Below are 22,348 nucleotides of genomic sequence, written 5' to 3'. Positions count from 1 at the left end.
CTGGCAGTGGTAACTGTGCATCAGAAAATGGGGAATTTCTGTCTACCCTTTCCTTGACAACTGACTGATCAAGTCAGGTCTCAGCAAAATGTAGTGAAGAGCCTCTTTCTGCTTGCCCAGCCAGTCATCTTAGAAATGTACAAAACTATTTTTCTAAGTATAAAACAGCAGGACCACCCCCAATTAGATCATCCCAGCAAAGACTTTGTCTACCTGGGTCCTTAAAAACCTCCAGTGATGGAGATTACACAACCTTGCAGGGTAACCTGTTCTAGTGCTTACTACCATCCTCTTGTATTTCAACTTCCCTTGCTGCAACTTGGGACCACTGCTCCTTGCAGTCCAGTACCATTGTCTTTGTAACCCCTCTTCAGGTAGCTGAAGGCTGCTATTAAATCCCACCTCGGTCTTCTCTTCAGACTAAATAAAACCAGTTACCTCAGATTAAAGTATGTTCCCCAGCCCTCTAGCTATTTTCACTGCCCTCCATTAGGCTCTCTCTAGTTTGTCCAAGTCCTTTATGTAGTGAAGGACCCAAAACTAGATACAGTACTCCAAATGTGGCCTCACCAGTGCCAAATAGAGGGGAAGAATCACTTCCCTTGATCTACTAGCAATGCTCCTACTAATGCAGCCTTTATGCTATTAGCCTGCTGCACAACAAGGGTGCACTGTTGGCTCATATTTAGCTTATTGTCCACTGTAACCCCCAGGTCCTTTTCTTCAGAGTTGCTGCTGAGCTAGTCAGTCTGTGGTCTATACCCACACACAGGATTATTCCATCCTAAGTGCAAGACTCTACACTTGTCCTTATTGAACATCAGGAGATTTCTTTTGGTCCAATCTGTCACGGTCTCTCTGAATCCTAGCCTTATCTTTCAGTGTGTGTACTATGCCTCCCAGCTTGGTGTCATCTGCAAACTTGCTGAGTTTGAATCTTGCCCTTGGTGAGTCCATGCTAACCTGACTGTTCCTAATCACCAGGTATCCTAGTTTTCTCTGTTTAAAAATCCAAAATTCTCCAATTTAAAAACCCACAACCCAGGTTTTTCCACTATTAAAATGAAACACCACTATATATATACAGGTATCAGTTGAACACAATGTTTTATTGATACCTATACAATTTTAAAGCAATATGGAAGTCTACCAGTGCCTCAATCATTATAATAAAATAAATTCTAGATACCCGTATATCTTGGCATTTCATTTTTGGTTCTTTTTATCATAGAAGATCAGAGCTCTCCCTGCCCCCTTCACTTATCAGGACACAGATCCAGTTGCGGTTGTCCCCCTGCTGCTTTATAGGGCTGAGCAACCCTGAGATGCCAGTGTCCCTTCCCATACTGTTGCCCCTCACTCCCAACTAATAGTCCCCCCAACCTCACTAGCCCTTCTGGTGTCCCTCATTCCTGACCCTCACCCCCTGGCCCTGACAGTGCCCCTCACTCCCAACCGAAAGTCCCCTACCCCCTCAGCCCTGCTGATACCTCTCACTCCCTACCTGATGCTTCCCATCCTCAGCCCCCAGTGTGTGAGGAAGGGAGTGAGCATGTAGGGAATGGGTGGGTGCGTGGAGGAGTGGGCATAGGCAATGAATGAGGTGGGTGGGGGCACGTAATTTCTGCAGCCACAGTTGAGAAGGGGGTTGCAGCCAAGCCAGATCAGCTCCGAGTAGGAGCTGCCCTTTGTGGCCTGGCAGGCAGCAGGGAGCACTGTGCTGCCATGGTCACCAAGGTGAGGGGTAGTGGTGGCGGCAGTGCAGTTGTGCACCCCTCTGCTGCTGGGCAGGCAGGGGGCATCTCACTTTGCTGGGCACAGCGCTCCCTTCTGCTCACTGGGCCGCAGAGGTGTCTCCTGCCCAGAGCTTATCTGGCCAGGCTGCAGCCCTGCATCTTGCTTTGGGCGCAAAAATCTGGGTGGGTATATGCCCCCTCCGCCTCCCTCTGCATCGCCTATGTCTGAACCCAGTATCCCTGCATTTGACCAGTTGGATGCTAACCAGTTGGATCATGACAAGTACCATGGACAGGGACTTCTCCAGGCAAGTCCAAGAGATCTTGCTACAGAGCTGGAAGACCTATACAGGAAACACTTACCAAAATTAAGTGATTCTTTGTATGGATTGTTTAACATGGCCTGAACTCTATGCAGCTTTTAGTAACAAAGATCCTTGGTTACTTGCTACTTCTGAAATTCTGTGGCCTTTTGTCTAGTTCAGTTAAGGTCCATGACAACAATCTTGGCGTATAATCCATTCTTGTATTTGTACTGTGTCCTACCTTATGGTAGAGAAATTCCTCAAGGACCTACATACTTGTCTGTTTCTGTCTAGGCTTTACCACTGTCCTCTTGACCCCTCTTATGGGACCTCCTTTTTGACTTACCTTCAGAAAGCCCTTGCTTTGCTTTGAAGACTGTGTTTCTGATTTGCTTTTGCTTTAAGTAGCAGAGTGTGAGAGGCCCAGGTGCTTTCGATGTTCTCTCACACTCTGTGTATGTCACCTAGTGGTAATATGATCATGTTGAAACTTACACCTAAAGTCACCCCTCATTTGGTCTCAACACTCCATCTGAAGCAATGAGTAAATCTGTCTTCTCCCAAAATCATTCTCTATCCTGCAAAAATGATGTACGATGGATGTTTCCAGAGCCTTACTTCCTTATTAACAGAACCAAAGTGTTCAGACAGTCTGCCATCGTATTTCCGGCAACAGACATATTCTAAACGTTAGGCCATCTTAACAAATGGTGTAACCTACTAACTTTTGTTGAGCACTATGCATTGTACTTAGTGACGGGATAGTGGGAGGTGGTGAGCAAAAGCTACATAAATCCCCATGCTGCTACCACTTGTCTTGCTGTTGTGTCTGGATCTGGCCTGTAAGGAGCCCCACAGTCCAGATCTGGCTCATGAGAGCTTATGCCCCGATTCAGTTATTCTATAGGGTGCAAATCTTCCTTGCCTTCAGACTAACACAGCTAACCTGCCTCTCTAAGCTCCAGGTAACCATCAAGCCATGTTTATAAAGAATGTCTAATTTTATCATATTTTTTCTGAATTGTGAAATGGCGATGGATGAAAATTGGGGGAGGGTTTTGTTTGGCTCATTTAGAAAGTTTCTTATACTGACATGGAGCCAGTCTCCAGTTGGTTCAAGTTCATCATAAAGGCATGCTTGAACACTTAAATCAGTAAATACAGTGTAGTACAAATAGTTCTGAACTAGACTGTGCAAAAACTTGTGCAAACTGAGTGAATAACTAGAAGTCAAGTTTAAGGTCTATCTGCAATCTGCCTCGCGTGTATGGCATTTGCAAAACATAAACAATTTTTTTTTAGTCTACTGGTACTCTTAAGATCCCTTTCGTAGTGTCCTTAGTGTAATGAACTTTTATAATTCTTTGGACTCATAATCCTCATTTTTGTGCCAAAAACATTTGTTACAGCACTTTTTATGTCAGTCAGTTTCATGTACAGCTTACTATTCTGTTTATATGTTTAGTCATTCCTTTAGTCAAATTGCACCTTTTCTTGAAAGTATAGGCACTTGTTGTTTGAAGGAAGAGAGAGTAGCTAGAAATCCTTATCAAGGATTATTTAGAATCATGGAAAACTAGAGTTGGAAGAGACCTTAGGAGGTCATCCAGTCCAACCACCTGCTCAAAGCAGGGCATACTTTTACATACTTCTGCCTCATTCTCTGTATTTTGGATTCCCTACTCCTGCACACTCTCTTTCCTTCAATTTATCTGAAACTATTATTCACAAGGGATTTCTGTCTGGTACTATGTTTTCAATTTTTGGAGCAACTAATACAACTGCTTCAGTAGATACACTCAGGTCTGCTGAAACCGCTATTGAATCTAGTTTGGGAAGGGAATTGCTGTCCTCTAGACAAGCTTTTCTCAACCCATGGGTTGTGACCCAGAAGTGGGTTGCTAGAATATATGAAAGGGTCATGAACAAACTTCAAAAATGGATCAACAAACTTTAAAAATGGATTCTCCTTTAAAAGAGAAAAACTTAGGAAACTCTGGGTATTCCCTTTCACGCTGGCAGAGTTCCAGGCTGCAAGAGGCTGCTTGGAGCTGCCTATGCCTCACCCGCTCACCTGCTACCCCACACACTGGGGGGATGGGGTGTGGGGGCAGGTTGGGAGTGAGAGCAGGGCCAGGGGACTGTTTTCTAGTTGAATTATTTACTGGGTTGGGACTGCCCATCGTTGTCTACAAATGGATTTTAGTACAAAAAAGGTTGGGAACCATTGTTCTAGGCCAGTGGTTCTAAACCTTTTTAGATTAAAGACACCTTGTTAAACTCAAAGAGTACTCCTCAAAAAAAGCTAGATCTTCATTTTCACTTGAGTTTTTTTACTACAAAAATGGGTGGCTTTTTTGTTGCAAAGACCATAACAAGTCAAAACGTTGTAAACAGTATGGATTCCAATTTGAAATTGCTGGGCTGAATCATGTTTGCACACCTAACAACACTAACCTCGGGTGGTACCCTTGAAAGGATCTCAAGGCATCCCAGGGTGCTGCCGCACTCTGGTTGAGAATCACAGCTCTAGATGTTTCATGGAACTCTACTTGAACAAATAGAAGTTCCTCTTACCTAGTGGATAGTGGACTGAAAAGGAGATGTTTTAACCGTTTAAGGGAAGTGACTGATGATGACCACTAAGTTACAGCAGCGACCACCTAAGGAGGTATTAGAGAAAAAGCTTGCTTCTTACAGTGGGCTCTTTGAGCCTGCTTCTGTGTTTCTTGTAAAGTTGCTCTTGTGGTGTCCCTCCTTTGACTCACTTGGAACTTCTGAAGTTTCTTTTGGATCTGCTTCTCTCTTTTTCTGGAACTGGTGCATCATTGCTATTAACTGGTTCTCTTCCTTCCTAAGTGAAGAGATGGCTGGCACCCAGAATCTGCTACTTCATGTGTTGACAGTTCCAGTACTGGAGTTATGCAGAAGCCTGCTGAGTCTAAATTGTTATAGCTACACTGTGGGACATAGCAATGATGGAAAAAGACCACCTTTTGGATCCTGGGCATCTTTTTCTTCCTACTGCTTATTGTCAAGAACTATAAGCACAGTTGCAGGAAAGCACAGCTGAATAGAAAAAAGAATCTTTCCAATGTTTGATCTCTCATACTGGAGAGAATCTCTATATAGATAAACACCTTATGTCTGAAAATACGATTTATTTCTTTTGGAATTGATTTTTATTTCAGTCTTTTTCTTGAAAGAGTGCTTTATTTATTGAGAACACCTGCTGTTTTGAAAAGTTTGGGGATTTTTTTTTTAAATTCTCTGCTAAGAACCAGAACAGGACCTAGAAATACTCTAATCATTGCATCTGATTTCAAAGATTTTTGTCATAACAATAGTGCAAGAATCTGAAAATACCTCTACCATTAATAGTAATAGTAATGGAATAGGAAGATGCAGTCTTGAAAGTTTGTGGAACAGATAAAAAAATAAAATAAAATGGCTTTTGAAAATACAACAGTTGCTGAAAGGTCCTAGAGAGAATGCATGCAGCATATGAGACAGACTAAAAAAGGACAGAGTACTACAGTTAAATAGGATCAAGTATGGTAGAGAGTCTGTTATCTGAACATTGCTGATCCTAGCAGTTCCATTTCCATAACCTGCATGGTAGGTTGTACAAGTGAGGACAATAATAACTAAAAGAAAGGGAACTCTCAGTGATTTGAAGAAAAATTGAAACATGATCAACAAACTGAAAAACTTCATATACATCATATAAACCAAAGTGTTTGATTTACTAGCAACTCTTTGTCATAACTGGTGTGGATAATTGAAACTGTTGTATAAAAGTAAGGGTTCATTTACATACTACTCATTTCTTCAGCCTGTAAGCCACTGGTGGGCAAAACACAGCCTGTGGGCCAGATCTGGCCCGCTAGGCAACTTCATCCAGCCTGCAGGTGGGTGCTTGCCAATTCACTATATCTGGCCCTTGCACGGGATCAAGCCCCACTCACTCCTGCAGGGGCAATGTGGGCTGTGCTCCCACCTGTATCTGCAGGAGAGCCCTGACCCCAGCCCCGCAGGTAGGAGAGCAGCAGCCTATGAGGGCAAGGAGCAGCGGTGGGCAGGAAGGTAGGGAAACAGTAGGGGAAGGGCAGTGGTGGGTGGAGGAAGTGGTGGCGGCAGAGAGGCATGGGCGGTGGTGGCGGGCAGGTGGGGGAAGTGGCAGTGAGTGAGTGGGCAGGAGGGATGTGGCAGGGGCATGGCAGCAGCAGGTGGGAGCATGAGCTGTGAGGCCAGCAGGTGCCCAGGGTGGGGTGGCAGGAGTGCAGAGCTTGGGCCAGTGGGGGTGCGGGATCCAGCTGGCTCCATTATGTGGGACTTCATGGGGCTCACGTGCAGTTCCCAGGCACTCTGCTCTAGCTGTGTGCCTCTGTGGGGAACCCTGTGTGATAGCGCAGGTGGCTCAGCCATGCTCACTGCCATGTGTAAGTCATGGGGAATGGTGGGGTGCTCCACAGTATGGAGCTGGGCCGGCTCTGCCCCTCTCCCTGCCACCCTAGTCGAGCCCATGATCTACACTGCCAACTTTAACGTACGGGACTCCCCCTGGTGGCACAGGGCTGGGGCATATGGGCCCCATACAATAGACCTGGCGGCCTCTCCATGTGCAGCCCTGCAGCTCGCCAGGACCGTGCACCAACCAGGGGGCTCTGCCTGCTGCAGGCAGAGTGCCTTGGGCTCACAGCCTGCTGGTGGCAGGGGCTTTGCACAATGGTGGGGTGTGTGTGTGAGGGGCCTGTGTTTATAGGGCCCCCCCCCACACACACACCCTCCAGCCACCCTCCCCCCCAAGCCCCACAGACTACATTCCTATGTGTTCCCCCCACACATCCTTCCCCACATACACATATACCCACAGCCCCCCACAAACCCCATGCACACACCCCCACACATCCCACATGCCCACCGCACCCCACAATATACAAGAGTAAGACTTCATTCCTAACTATTATGCAATCACCTCTATGTACGTGGCCCAAATGCACACAAATCGGGACAAATATACAGGCGTACCTCGGAGATATTGTGGGTTCGGTTCCAGACCACCACAATAAAGCGAATATCGCAATAAAGCGAGTCACATGAATTTTATTGGTTTCCCAGTGCATATAAAAGTTGTTTACACTATACTGTAGTCTATTAAGTGTGCAATAGCATTATGTCTAAAAAAAGAATGTAAATACCGTAATTAAAAATACTTTATTGCTAAAAAATGCTAACCATCATATGAGCCTTCAGCGAGTCATAATCTTTTTGCTGGTGGAGGGTCTTGCCTCGATGTTGATGGCTGCTGACTGATCAGGGTGGTGGTTGCTGAAGGTTGGGGTGGCTATGGTAATTTCTTAAAATAAGACAACAATGAAGTTTGCGACATCGATTGACTCTTCCTTTCACGAAAGATTTCTCTGGAGCATGCGATGCTGTTTGATAGCATTTTACCCACAGTAGAACTTCTTTCAAAATTGGAGTTTGAAATATTGCGAGAATTACCAAAATGTGACACAGATACACGAAGCGAGCAAATGCTGTTGGAAAAATGGTGCCGATGGAAAAATGGTGCCAATAGACTTGCTCGATGCAGGGTTGCCACAAACCTTCAATTTGTAAAAAAAACGCAATATCTGCGAAGTGCAATAAAGCGAAACGCAATAAAACGAGGTATGCCTGTATATAATTTTTAAATAAAATTAAAGTATGTTACTGTAGGTGTTTGATATGTAGTATATAATTTGTTTTTTTTCCAGTTCCAAGATGGCAAACCCCCTTGCTAAAGGAATACTTCTGGGATAAGGGGAGGGTCTTCGGGTGGCAAAGGCTAGAGGTTAGGGAGTGGAACATCTAGCCCCAAGAAGGCGACTGAAGCCGGGGCACCTGTCAAGGAGCAGTGCTACGCTTGCAGCCCTTGACAGCTCACCAAAACTTGTTAAGTGTCCCTGCAGCCGAAATAATTGCCCACCTCTACTGTAAGCATTTTTCCTGACAGGACTGTTGAATTAGCTCTAGTGGGTAAAAATAAGTAATGGTGAAGACTTGTATCATGGGACATGCTGTGTACTGCTCGTGCCCTGAAGCAGGGCTGTGCTGAGGTACACTCACTGTAAGAGTCGAGTAGGGCACTATACCTGTAAAGAAGGCTGTAGCACAGGTGACATATATGAGGGACGCGTTCCCTCCCTGAGATTGGCCCTCACCAGCTGGGGAGTGGGGGCTGACGGCCGGTGCTGCCCAGAGAATGTGGGAGCGCCAAAAGAAGATCCCCCCTGGTCGGCCATCTGCCTCTGGTGCTGCCTCAGGATCAGGAGGTACGAGTCACCCATGGGCTATAGGATGTGGAAGTTGCAGGATAAGAGCAGAAATGATGCTAGGATCAAGGTGTGTGCAAATTAGGTGTCCCTACTACCTTTTTAGCAGTGGGTGCTGTTCCAGGTGTTTGGGTGGAGCACAGCCACAGAGGAGCTGTGTTGTAGCCAGGGGGAGTAGAATTCCACCCAACTTCTGCTTCAACACAGTGTGCCACAGAGTCAGAGTAATTGTGAGCTGACATGCTAGTTAATTCATAAAATAAATTGTCTCGGGAAGCATTAAGACCGCTTAACCTCATGTGTTGGAACAGGTTCTGACCTGGAAGGGATTGTGGCACTCTGAAATTGTTTCATCTGAATAGCTGACCAGAAGCAGTCTCCTTTTCCTCTGCTTGCCTCCATACAGTCCATATCAACTGGCATCTTGCTTACATACAGCATTCATTTGCCCTCTCAAATTCCTCTTCCTCTGACAAGACCATTGCTGCAGTCTCCCGGCTGGTGTTTCTACCTGTCAGTCTGCCCCACTCCTCTCTTTCACTTCTAATTTTTCTTCCCCATCCACAACCTGTTCAGCTTTGTTGCTATCTCTGTTCTCATAATCACTGTGTTCTGCCTGCCCCCACAGCCACTCTCCTTCCCCTCTTAGCAATGCTTCTACTGCCCAACTCCATTCCCAGATGTTAAAAAAGATTGAAAGAAGAGATTAATGTAAATAGGTTTAATAGATCTTTGGAGGGAAATTTATTTTGTTATTTCTTTTGCTAAATCAGTGGAAGGAGACGAGTATTAGATTTGATCTTCTTGTGCATGAGAAGACCAGCAAAACCAATGTAGATCACATTTTCTTTGGAGTTTGGGGTTCTAGAATTCTCTGTAGATCTTTCAATCTAAAAAGTTTAATAAAGTGTATTGGACCTGATTCTGTAATATCTTTCAACTGGTGGATAGTTTTTTATGCCAATAAAATTGAGTGTAAAACACCAGTAAAATAGAATAAATGTCTCTGGAATATGACCAGATATAAATGACTCTGCAATGCACAAGGCAATGAAGAATCAGGGCCAGTTGTGCTTTGAGAAGTAAGATTTAATCAATGTGTGTGTTGATTTTTCTAAATAAATGTATAGCATGGGTTATTGGAGTGTGGGAGCATGCATTTCCGAAGAGTAGTGGGCAGGTGAACAGGAAAAATGAGAAATAGGCAGATAGGAGCAAGTAAGGCTGTCCAGCCAATTAAACTTTTCCAGTTTGTATTTTTTGTTGTTATTCCTTCATTTTTTTTTCTCTTATACATGCTCCTTAATTACTGAGCAACAAAGAACCGTTTATTATTACAAACAAGTGCAAGACAATGAACTCTTAAATCATTACATTGTATACCAGGTTAGATGAAAGCTGGAAAAAAATGCCCTGATTAAAAAAAAATACTTAACCGAGATTTATAACTACTATTTTTTCTTTACCCTTTTCTTTTTGTTCTTTTTCTGGTGAGACACTTCGATTGAAATCAGACTCTACTTTTGTTCTGTTTAAACTAATAAGAAATTAGTTGGTTAGCAGACATCATAAATTTTGCTGGAAGACATTTAATTGTGATGAGAAGCTGTGTAAATCTAATTCAGTGATTTGGTCTACATATGAGGGGAAAAATACAGGAAACCACTTAGAATATTAGTGTCTTTTGTAGTGGACTTTTATTGGTTACTCAGCAGTTCCCAAGGAAGTATGAGACTTTGCAAAATTGATTTGAAGTACAGCATATGAATAGGTGGTTATTGCTCGCATGCCATGGAGCTGACCATGCAGCCCATTGAGACTGTCAGTAGTAAAAAATTATAGCTGAGTTGGGTAGTGCCACCTGACACTTCCAATTATAAGGCATTTTATTTAGTTGTTTATAACTTTTGCCAAACTTTGATGGTTCCAACTGAAATTTTCACTGCTTGGTGTCTTCCTGGGGATGAATTTTGTTTTTGGAAAGTTTCAGCCAAAACAGTTCTTATGTTTGCAACAGCAAGGCTAATGAAAAACGTGTTTTGCTTGTGTTAAAATAATTTGCCAACCTTTCTTTTGATGATCCCCATGCTTTGAAGCATGCGGTGTGAAACTTGGCAGGGGGGATGATAGTTTTTTCCATCAGGATATGCTTTTTTTTATCTCTCCATCCATCCAATTTTATAAGGTATGCTATAAGCCTATGAAAAAGCACTATTTGCACAGACTTATTAGAGATGTCTGGGATGTCAGCAGTTGCATTCTCTGACGAGTCTGTCCAAACAGAGAATGGTCAAACCTGGAGCTGAGCAGGACTGTCTACATGATTGCAGCTCTGGGCTTCTGATGACCATGCCAGGGCTGGGCTTGGACAACTGAACTGAGACCTGAAAGTGTGTTGCTTCTGAGCCCTCAAGATTTCAGTCCTGCTGTGGGTACCATTGCTCATAATGTATACTGCAATGTATATACATATAAATACATTGCAAACCAGAAAACGACATTAAAAGAATCTAGGTTACAAAATCAAACACTAAAAAGTTAGGAAATGTACTATCTTAGTGCATATTCTTTATGCATGTTTATCATAATAGCCTTTAATTATGTAATTCCATGCTATTTTTCCCACAGGACCCTGCCCTATTTAGGGCACAGGATAGGCCTGCTCTAGGAATGAATCAAGGTTGTTTAGTGAAAGAGATTCTGTCTACTGCAGGGGCTGGAAGCTATGGATTGAACAAGGCAGGAGAGGCAATCACAGTGTGAAAAGGGATGGTTTTCTAGCTAGGACAGTTGGATGCTGCTCTGCAGAAACAGACTCTGTTCTTCCGTTTGTCATAGAATTCTTATGTGATGCTATGAAAATCACTTAAATTAAGATTTTCAGAAGTGGCCACTAACTGTGTGTTTCCTGGTATGTAACTTGAGACTAGGAGATATGATTAGTACAATGGTTCTCAACCTTTTTTGGACTTGGGGCACCCCTCCATAACTCTTGTGAATTGAGCAGAACCCAATTTTAAAACTAATTTATAGATTATAGTGTTTCCTCCTCGTAGCGAGACTGGGCAGTGCAGGTGGGGTATCATTTAGGCAGGGACAACTCTGAGCCTGCACTTAACTGCTTATCCTCCTACCTCACTTATATCCTCACACCTCAAGGCCCCAGCACCCTGGTTGCAAATTACTGGACTAGTAGAGTAGCTAAGCATACACAGCTGCAACAGAAGTCGATAGGAGTTAGTCTTTGAACTTACGGGCTGTGTCCAGACAAGCAGGAGCACGCGCTTGCAGCAGTACAAATTTGTGCTGCTACTTTGTGCCTCAGCACGCACCCCTGAACATGCTCTGTGTTGCAGGACAAATTGTTCTGCTCTAGGCAAACTGCCCTTGCCCAGTTCTTCCTGGCACATTGGAGCAGGCAGGGCACACATGGAGCATACTGCAGGACCAAGGCTTCCTTTGATCCACCACACATGCTACTGTAGCGTGCTCTGTGTCACTTTTTCCTGGTGTGCTTTTTGCTACTGAAAATCCTGGGGCCAATTTTGCCCCCATACTGCAAATTTGCAGCACAGGGCATGTTTCGACGTTCTGCGTGTGCAGTTTGCAGCACCACAAACCTCATGCCCCTGTTTATCTGGACATGGCTATGGAGTGCTATTTAATGCTAAGGACCCTTTTTAAGTTGGGTCCCAAGCATTTCAAATTGAGCATCTAAAATTAGAGGAGGCTCTTCACCTTGATGACTCTGTCCCAGTTCCCCATTTTACAGCCAAGTAATCTGATATCCTTTCATCTCACTGCAAGATTGGAAAAATAAATCCACCCTTGAAGAAATGAATAGTTCTGCTTTCTGAGTAGGTTTTGAATGGTGTGCAGTAAGGCATGTAACTGGGTTTTTAACAGTAGGGAGAAAACAAAATATTGATTAGCTGATTATTGAGTGAATGCTGTCCCTCCTTTGCCTTGAAATAAGATAGGGCCATGTGGAACAATAGGAGGTGATCATACAATTATGACTGCATCATAATTCAGTCCCCTTGTGCATAGGATTAAGGTTGCTCAGGCAACCTTAACTCTGTAGTATATCTGAACTTTTGAGTGCTTCACTTCGCAACCTCTGTTCATGTTTTGTTTAACATAGTGGTTTTGTATGCACATACATAAAACAGCACATGCTCATCTCCCTCCTGTTGTTCACGGGCACTAAATGAGCAAAAACTGAGGGTCCAGCATACAGGCAGTGGTAAATTTTTGCTTCTCCTTCGCGTGCTTGCATCGGCATGAAATGGATTTTAAAATCTTTGTTTTCATAGTTCCAACACCTTCATTTGCACTTCGCACTCTGGCTGCTGATAGTCTCAATGAGACTCACTATGTAAACACAAGCTGGGTCAGAGATGATCTCTTGGATTAATTCCCGCAACAGCTTCAGGACTAGAATGGCAGTTTCTGCAAGACTTTACGCGGATAGAATCTCACTGGGTTCCACAACAAACCCTTTGTAATAAAAGACCTTGAGAAGCTGTTTATTTTCCAGCAGGTGTTCAAGCGTGCCTGAATAGCATTCGTCCTAGTCAGGACACGTCTAAATGAAATGTGCAACAGTGAGCCATTTATATGGTTCTGGATATGACTTCTAGCTAACCACGCTGGCTTGTTTTTAATACCGTATCATTTAATTGGTATATGTAAAGTAGCCAAAGTTCCATATGCAGAGAGATGTGTTTGCTTTATATAGGGTCGTTAGAAAGGGCAGGAGGTATGCCTTTCTCATGATCAAGTGGAAAGAGGTTTCTGGAGGTAGCCATCTCACTGAGGTTCCCACTGAAATTATTTTAATGCTGCTAGAATGTTGTATTTTGCGCATCAGTAATGATTTGGTAGGGTGCCTATAGCCTTTGATGGGAGTGGCCTTGTTTTTTAGATTTAACCATTTAATTATTCATTAAAAACTTTTATTTGTTTCCCTTGTTTCTGAACATTATTCAGATATTCTGGTGAGTTGCCTGACAGCAGTCATTTCAGAGGTATTGTTGGACTCATATATGCGTGTCTGAAAACTCAAAATGGAGGCATAGAAGAGCTTTCTGTGTGTATTTAGGATAACTTTGTGTGCAGCATTTTCAAGAGAACACTGATGGTTTTGAGTAGCTAAGCACACAAACTGCCTGTGAAGGGAAATGTCATGGTTCTGTGCAGACATTCATTTGCTTAGCAGGGTGAATGTTCTTTGCCCTGAAGCACTGATTTGTCTGTGGCTCCCAATTTTGTCCATGGCTTCTACTGAACTGTACATTTTCTGTTGTTCTTTGATCTGTGCATTGTTGAGGTTTGATGGCTATTTTAAGTATAGGTTATTCCTGAATTTTCATATGGCACCTTTCCTGATTTCTATGTAGTGTCATGTCACTGATGTAGCTTAACTGTTAATCAAGCGGGACTGTTTGTTCACTTTGACGTTCTGTCCTTCTGTATTAGAGCAAACAGGAAAAAAATGACTATGCTGCACGTTACTCACCGTACATTGATCAATTGGAAGCTCCACAGACATTATTAAAATTTAGGCATACACCCCCTGTTAAAGCACCACATACCCCAGTTTGAAAACCTCTGCACTAAATGGAGTAATCTCATTGCCGTGCATTGCCATTGAGGTCAACGCCTGTTGGTGTCAAGTGTAGGAATATGACTAGCATTTTGTAGGTAAAGGGGTACATGGCCAAAAAAGCTTAAACTACTGATTTTTGTGTATGCGGTCTAGTTAAAATGGAAGCCAGGACCTGACGAGTTGCCTATGTTGGAATGCAGAGAAATGAGTCATGGAACCTGGCAGACTCCAATGTCACACGCTGTCATGAAACCTCACAATCATCTTCTCCATCACTTCAATATTTTTTTTTTCTTCCACCCCCTCAAAAAATTGAGCAGTATTGAACGCCCTCATTTTTCATGAATATATATATAAATCAAGTAAAAACATTTTATTTTGAGTTCTGATTGGAAGGATGAGGGTCCAGAAATGTACAACAGTTGATTTCATGATGTACTGTTCTGTAAGGTGAACCTTCTGTATTGTGTTCCATCTTTATCAGAGATGTATAAAATGTCGTCATTAAAATGATACTGCTCCACTTTTTTGTTAAGTTTCTACTAAAGTTCCTTTTGATAATTTCAGACTTATTTTTAAGGCTAGTGAAACATCAAGTAAATGACAACTTCTAGCTGGCCTAAGCTGGCTCACACTCTAGTCAGGGAACTAGAGCTCCACCCACTCACACCATCAGAAATTTAGCCTTACGCATTGAACAGCATTACTTCAAGTGCTTTTAAAAATGTAACAAAGTTTGACACCCAGGACTGCTCTGTGAAGCAATTTTTATATAAATATATAGCGATTTATATTTTATTGCAGTAAAATGGTTTGTGAACATCTTTTTGTCTTGTTCTCTTTTCCAGCAGCTTGAATTAGTGGAACCAAGTGGCTGGATTCATGTTCCTTTAACTGATTCTCATAAGAAGCCTATTCGCACCTTTATGATTCAGATTGCTGTTTTAGCCAATCACCAAAATGGAAGAGACACTCACATGAGACAAATTAAAGTGTATACCCCAGTGGAAGAGAGCTCTATTGGAAAATTTCCCAGATGTACAACAATTGATTTCATGATGTATCGTTGCATAAGGTGAATCTTCTTATAAAGGAGTAATAAAAAGAATTTTTGTTATCAGTATTATGTTTCAATGCTTTTCATTAAAATTCTCACATTTTTTATTTTTGTGTAATTATATCTGTACAGTTCTGTTTTTTTGTATAGTTTTTAAATAAAGACTTTAAGAATCTGCTTGATAATTGCATTTTCTATCCATTATACTTACAAAATGTTGATGCTTTTAATGATCAAAAAGCATATTAAGATATTTCTCACTTGTGTCCGTATGAAATGGATATCTGTGGTGCCTGTAACATGGAAAAAGTACTTTCCTGATGATTTTCTTTTCACTAGGATACTTTACTTTGTATTATGAGTTTGTTTGGGATCTTAATAAACATTCTTTAGGCACAATTCTTTAATAGATTACTATGATTCTATTACTTCTATCGCTGTGTGTAGAAAATTTCTTTTTAAAGGTATTTGTCTTGTATCGAGCATATATTTTCACTGTTGAATGGAGAATGTCTCATTTCTGATGAGAAGTGTATTATTTTAAGTCTTCAATTTTATTTTTTTCCTTCTGCTAAGTCGTTGTGGTTTTTCTGTCTTTTACATAAAACACTAAGTTAAATAGTTTAGTGAAAGAAGGTAAGCTTTTTCTAACCCTGTATTCTGTATGACTGGTACTGATAGACTGTAACCATTACATCATTCTAATGTAACAATAGAAATGCATGGAATGTGCAGACGCCATTCCTTTGCATCACTTCTAAGCACCCTTTGAGATTCCATTGATCACAAAAAATATTAAGAATTCAAATAATCTGTATAATGCTGAGCAATGTCACACTTAAGTCATGTTTCTTAAGAGAATAAAAAAGTTGAAACATTTTGACATACCACAGGGCAAACCCCAAATCTACGTGTGAGCTATTTATTAATAAAAAGAAATACATCGCTTGAATGTGGCTTATAGTTTTGTACAGGAGGTAAATCCCCCATAAAAAGTGGAATCAGAAAAGTAATTTTTTCTTTGTAAAATCTGAAGTGCAAGGATGGAATTTTAAAAAGTGTTCACAATTGGCCCTCTTTCTTCTGATGGAAAGCTACTATCAACTTCTACCTCATCAGGAGAAAATTTAGGCCATAAGTTTTGCAAATCATCCGTCAAAAACTGAAGAAAATTAAACTGTGAATTAGATGACTACCATATAAAAGAGTCTAAAAAGCCAGGGTGGAAACTAAAGAAAGGACTAGACTAGAGCAGAGGGAAGAAGGCATAGGAGTAGAGGGAACAGGAAAGTAAAGCAAGCAAGAACTTAGATCAATTGTTTGTTATATTTTAAATACTATCTCCATACATGTGTGCATACAGACACATACACACAAGTGGGCAATTTTATCCTTTGTGCTTTCTAAATGGTAGGTTTTTGGTAGAGAGATTTTTCTCCCCCTATTTTGGCCTTAATATAGAGGCCCACAGTGACTTCAGGGGTCTTATTTTTCTCTATGATGATATTTTAGCCTTATCTATTGAGATTGCTTAACTATACTTCTAGTCCATTATTTCTTGCTTTTTTTCACTTTCACTGTCTCATGAAAATTACATTTTCCTGCCTGAAATGATTAACTACCTAGACCGTGGGTCTTAACCTTTTTAGACTCAAACATGCTTTGGTTTTTATTTGCTCTTTAACTATGGGAAAAATACTAAAGTAATTCTTCTGCTGTAAAGAATTCAGAAAGACCACAACAGGTCACAACAGTTTTTTGGGAGTTTGTGATATGGAATTGGTGAGTTGTAAAGCTATCTGTAAAACAGCTCAATCCCAGAGGACTTCATTTCTGAACAAAAAGAAAAGGTTAACTGAACAAAGTAGGCAACCATTGATCATCTGGATCATGGTATATGCGTAAGAGGTTTAGTCAGGTGCTTGATGAATCAAAATGTACAGAGTCCTCTGATCGTCACAGAAGCCTTCACTGTGTTTGCCTAAGTAAGAGGATGGAGGAGTGAAGGCTACCCAAGACCTACCCCCTGCTTTCTGTGAGCAACAGCTAAGAACAGTACATGCAGTAGATCTCTATATGTACTGTATTAGAATTAATGGAAGCATACTGATTTGCTGCAGGCTGGCTTCTGAGGAAAGTGGCTACCCAATATAGGCATCTGTTATGGACTGTCTTTAGTGATGTTAGGCATCAGACTGGTTGCCAACGTATGAATAGCCTTTCTTTGCATTACCAACCTCCAAAAGATGTAAACATTCCTGAGTTTAGAACAAATGTATTGTTAAAAGCACTCTATATGGATTCAGTAATATTTTAAACGTTTACATGTTGGCTACTTATGAATTTTGAATACATAAAGTTAGGTCAAATATAAAATAACTGGGAGAGTTTAAAGTTTTAATCTAGGCAATAGGAATAGGATTAATATTGCAGTTAACAATAAGCAGCTTCCTTTGCAACATTCTGTAGTGGATTGTGTTCAGATGGGAGTTGTGCTTTACTGCATACCCCAGTACTATTCATTTTATTCTCCCCATCTTAATTCCTGTTCAAGAGACAATACTGGGGAACTGGCACTAACTCAGTGGATATGAGCTATCACTATAGATTGTGGAAACTGTAATATAGAGCTACATCAGCAAATAGGGAAAGTAATTTTTTTTCCTTGTAGTTTGAGATTTAGATGCATGTCACAGAGTTGAAAACTAGGGCATTCTCTGCCTGCTTAAAATATGGTTCCCTCTTTTTTTTTAATTTTATGGACAAACTTACCAGTAATCTACCAGCTGCCCAATAAGTCTTTTCTCTTCCCTTGTGTTATTTTTTTTTTTTACTTAAAAATGGACAAATATCACAGATGCTCACACGTTTGCTTATTGTACTTGCTAAGAAATATAATAGCCTTGTACGTTGTAGTAAGACTACGTCAGCATTTGGCTAACTTATCTGAAAAAGCGCCAAAACAAACAGCATGTGCAAAGCCTCAGGTGACAAACTATGATGACGGTTTGTCTTAAATAACTTTGGTACATGGGAGTGGGGAAAAAGGGTTATGAAAAAGTAAACAGAAAAACACCCACCACTAGAAAAGGTTGTTATACAAAGAACGCATAGTGCATTTGTTAAACTAAAATTAAAATACATCGTTGTATTAGCTTATATAGAGCCAATTCACTGATTTAAAAAGATTCAAGGTTTCATATTCATTGTATTAGCTCCGATGTCCCGTCTGTATAACTACTTACTGTTGCACTAAAGATTGTATACAAAGTTTGATTGGGAGTTAAAATTCTACCTTAAGTCACTTTGACTATTTAACACTTTTTTTCTAAAAATTCCTTTAAGTAATGTCTTTTGTGAATATTCCAGTGTGATATCAAACCTGTCACTCACTCATGTATTTAGTTTTTTTAATTAATAAGCAGACATCTTGTTTTAACATTCACATTTCTTTCTGCATAATGAATCGTTTAATAGTCTGACTGGCGCTCTCAGCTGTCATTGTGAAGTCTTTGCGCAAATGCATTGTACCTCCATGTTTTTAAGTTTCTTACATTCGGCTACAATCACACGGCCTTCCCTACAGGCCCATAAATAACTCCCCAAACTGTTTTTACAGGCATTTGCTATAAAGCCAGATATCCTCTTTGCACTGGCACTCTTCTCCATCTGGAGACCAAGATTATAACAGATGATTTCCTGTTATTACTGTAGCAGTATCAAAATCTGATCACTTACTAAGTAGTAGGCTGTCCAAGAAACTGAAGTGAGAAGTTCAGCCAGCTGTTTGTTTTTCAAGTGTTATAAAACTTTTAGGAATTGCACATTAAGTAGATGCCCAGAATAATACTATTGGGGAGAGGAGGTGGAGCCAGGAGGCCACCTGTGTTGCATGATGATCTGTTGCAGCCTGGTCTGAGCATCTGATGATTTATTGTCCCTTGTGATGAATTTATTAGTAGAAAGTGGATGGAACTGTACTAAATGCTTGTAAAAAAAATGAGTGTGCTTTAACTTCTTTTTTTTCTTGGTTAGTTGAAGGGGTATTGTAGAAAAACAGTGAATTCAGGAAGGATAAACCTTCATCTAGAACAGGGGTCAGCAACCTTCAGCACGCATACCATGTGAGGCTATTTTTCTTAGCACACCTTAGCCAGCCCTGCTCTGGGCAGCTGCTGCCAGCCACAAAGCCCAGGTGCTGCCCTGGCCCCTTCCCTTCTGTTCACCCTGAGGTGAGCATGCAACCACAGCCACCGCAACCACAGCCACCACTACCACAGAGCCTAGCTGGAGCTCTGGACCCTGGTGCAGCTGTTTGCAGCCTTCCAGCTGCCTGCCACAGCCAGCCTGGGCTCTGAGCAGCTACGGCAGGCAGCAGGTAGGTTACAAATAACTGTACCAGGGTCCAGAACCCTGGCACTGGTTCCATGGCAGTGGCAGCTGCATGTTCACCTCTGGGCAAACAGCAGGGAAGGGGCCAGGGCAGCACAACTCCAGCTCCTTCCCTGCCATCCACGCAGAGGTGTGTGCACACCGTTGCCTGCAGTGAGGATCAGGTTCCTCGTGGCTCCCCTGGCACCTTCCTCTGACATGCAAAGTCGAGGTATGGGTAAAGGTTGGGGTGTTTTGGCACTCTGGCCAAGAACATTTCTGACCCCTGATCTAGAACAGTGTTTTTCTTTTTAGAACACTTTCTAGTATTTGTCAGTTAGCCCATTGAAGTCAATTGGGAAATTCTTACCTATTTCACCGAGTTCTGGATCAAGCTTCTCAAAGGATTAGAGGGAAGCTAAGTTTTGGTTTCTTTCTCAATAATTTTCTTGCCATAAACTTTAGCTATGTTCAGTTTTGGTTGTATTTCTGACCGGGAAATGTCACTTTAGATGTATTGGGTTAAGCTAACAATTCTGCTGTTAATATTGTCAATACAAATTATTTGTTGTACCAGATCTAAGGAAGTAATCCCATTAAAAATATTTTGTACTAATGCATTTTCTTCATGTAATGTGATAGAGGGATTGCAGTTCACATGGTGGCTGAAAACGTGGGAATTTTCTAACCGGCAAGGTCTGAAAGCAAACCTGAATTTTTAAGTTACAGTATTCTAAGCAAATTCCTAGGCCAGCTACAAAAATGATACCATTCTCCAAAAACTGACAGAATAAACCTTGAATTTTACTATTATTTTTTCTATTAATAACAGTAACGGTTGAAACAAGCTACAGAAATAATGGAAGTTCATAGAACAAAATAAAAAGGCACAAAATCCTTAATAAAAAGGAGCGTACAGTGTGTTATCATCACATAACTAACAAAACATTTAGCAGTCATCAGCTTGACCATTGTATTTCTATCCCTTACCAAATTTCCACACCTTTAAATTGTCTTATGTCATATCATATTGTATGTGGTTGAGCAGGGATGGCCAACATGTGGCATCATGTGGAGGGAGCAGGGAACACAGCAATAGGTAGAGCAGGGAGCAGAAAGCAAAGCAACAGACTGGGCAGAGGGCACAGGGCAGGGAGCAGAAAGCACAGCAACATATTGTGCCAGGGGCAGGTTTACGAATCAGCAAACTTACTGAATCTTAGTTTTAAAAAAAAGGCTAAAAATGCCTGTCAGTAAAATCTGTAAAAAAAACAAACAAAAAAAAAATACCTCCCCCCCCCAAAAAAAAATACAACCAAACATAAAAAACCATTAGCTGTTAGTAAAAACACTAAGCAACTGCAGTCTGATTGAAGCTGTGTCAGACAACATAACGTCATTACCTGGTGTCCAGGCAGGAACACAACACCCTGCATGAAGCATTTTCTCAGCTATCTGCTTCTATGTCCCAGGGCTTTCTACAATACTGCTGGGTCACAGGTATCTCTGGGGTTCTATGCCAGGGGAGAGGAGCTGATAGGGGTAAGGCTGGATGATAGGCTGGGAGGCATTATGCTGCAGGGTGCAGTTAGGGGCATTGGGATGTGGGGGGTGAGTGGGGGCCCCTGGCAGGGGGAGTGGGGAAGGGTGACAGTGTTAAACTATCACTTCAGTCAAGAAAAACAGCTAATCCTAGAATTTTTTTACTACAAACTTTTTACTGACAAACATTTTATATTTTTTTACTGCAGTTGATCTTAAACTCCTAAATTTGAACCCAGTCCATTTAACTAGCTCCTGACAGAAGAGTTGCATTTGCATGATGTAAAACATATATCAGTAAAAAAGTTTTGATGTCAGTAAAAAGTCTTCAGATTTTTCAGTAAAAGGAAAAAATATAGGGCTGTCAACTCCGGGGGAGGAGCAACAGATTGGATATGGGAAGGGGATCAAAGTGGCACTTGGGGAGAAGTGCAGAGCTTAGCTTATGACATACCTGTCACACACTGTTTCCAGGACAACTCATACAGTTGCTATACTCTTGCCTTCCTTATGCCTTTCAAAAGGTGTTTTATTTGAGGGAGTTTGGTGTACAAGAAAATATAGTACAAGGAAGAACTGGAAGGAGAGGATTAAGATTTAACTATCCTAAGGAACAGAGACTCAGCACAGATCCTAGCCACCATTACAATTCAAGCAGTAAAGTGAATCCTTAATCCAAAGCCTGTGCTGTGAAACATCCCCATAAGTGAATGTCACCAAATGGGTGACAGGACAGAATATTCATCCCTCAAACGAGTGTACAAGTTTTTCATTTAATTGAAAAGTGACCTCGTTCATTCTGCAGGTATCCAGGTAGAGAGACAAGGGCTTGGAGACTGCCCTTTGAGACTGATGGGGGAGTATTTATACACTTAAAATGAAGCAGGATCACAGCCTAAAGAAAAAGCATGACTAATAGGCAAGGGAAAAGAAGTGGCATTATCACTATTTTAGAAACAGGAAGCTGTAGAGTATGATTAAGTGACCTGCTTGTACTTCTATAGGAAGGTTGTGCCAGAGCTGGGAAGTGAACCTACATCTCTTCAATGCCTGTTCTTTCTTTCATTGAGAAATAAGGTTTCTATTGACATTATCCTCAGGGAAAGTTTTGCAATGAGCCAGTTTCTACCTACATTTCAGCTTCATACCTAAAATGCTTTTTCCTGTAATGTCTGACTTACTGAATTTTGATTGACACAATAAATAGCTTTTTCTAACTACTCCCTGTTATATTGGAATAAAAATGAGAGAGAGTCACTTCTGCTTGACATATTCTGTATTTGCACCGAGGTAACTCAGAACAGTTGCAGCTTTATGGCTGAGGCCTTTGAAGAATAGCCAGTAACGTGGTAGATTGGCCCTCACCTGAGATGTAATACAAGTTCATACTCCAAATATGGTAGAAC

The 22,348-nt window shown here is 41.5% G+C and overlaps 1 protein-coding gene across 9 annotated transcripts in view; it reads left to right on the top strand.

The window, feature by feature from the left end:
* Positions 1 to 15,920, top strand: part of ANAPC10 (anaphase promoting complex subunit 10) — a 61,529-nt gene extending 45,609 nt beyond the window's left edge. For 5 of the 9 annotated variants that reach the window (XM_019534427.1, XM_019534430.1, XM_019534425.1 and 2 more), the window contains exon 5: positions 14,821 to 15,920. In XM_019534427.1, coding sequence (XP_019389972.1) covers positions 14,821 to 15,051 — 231 coding nt within the window. In that variant the 3' untranslated portion in view covers positions 15,052 to 15,920. The remainder of the gene's footprint in view (positions 1 to 14,820) is intronic. The other 4 variants (XM_019534429.1, XM_019534431.1, XM_019534432.1 and 1 more) reach the window with 4 other exon arrangements.
* Positions 15,921 to 22,348: the final 6,428 nt, after the last annotated feature.

This window comes from Crocodylus porosus, unplaced genomic scaffold (genome assembly GCF_001723895.1).
Source record: "Crocodylus porosus isolate Cpor-Errol unplaced genomic scaffold, CroPor_comp1, whole genome shotgun sequence".
NCBI lineage: Eukaryota > Metazoa > Chordata > Crocodylia > Crocodylidae > Crocodylus > Crocodylus porosus.
The sequence above is the reverse complement of the archived record's forward strand: the minus strand, read 5'-3'. Positions and strand labels throughout refer to the sequence as shown.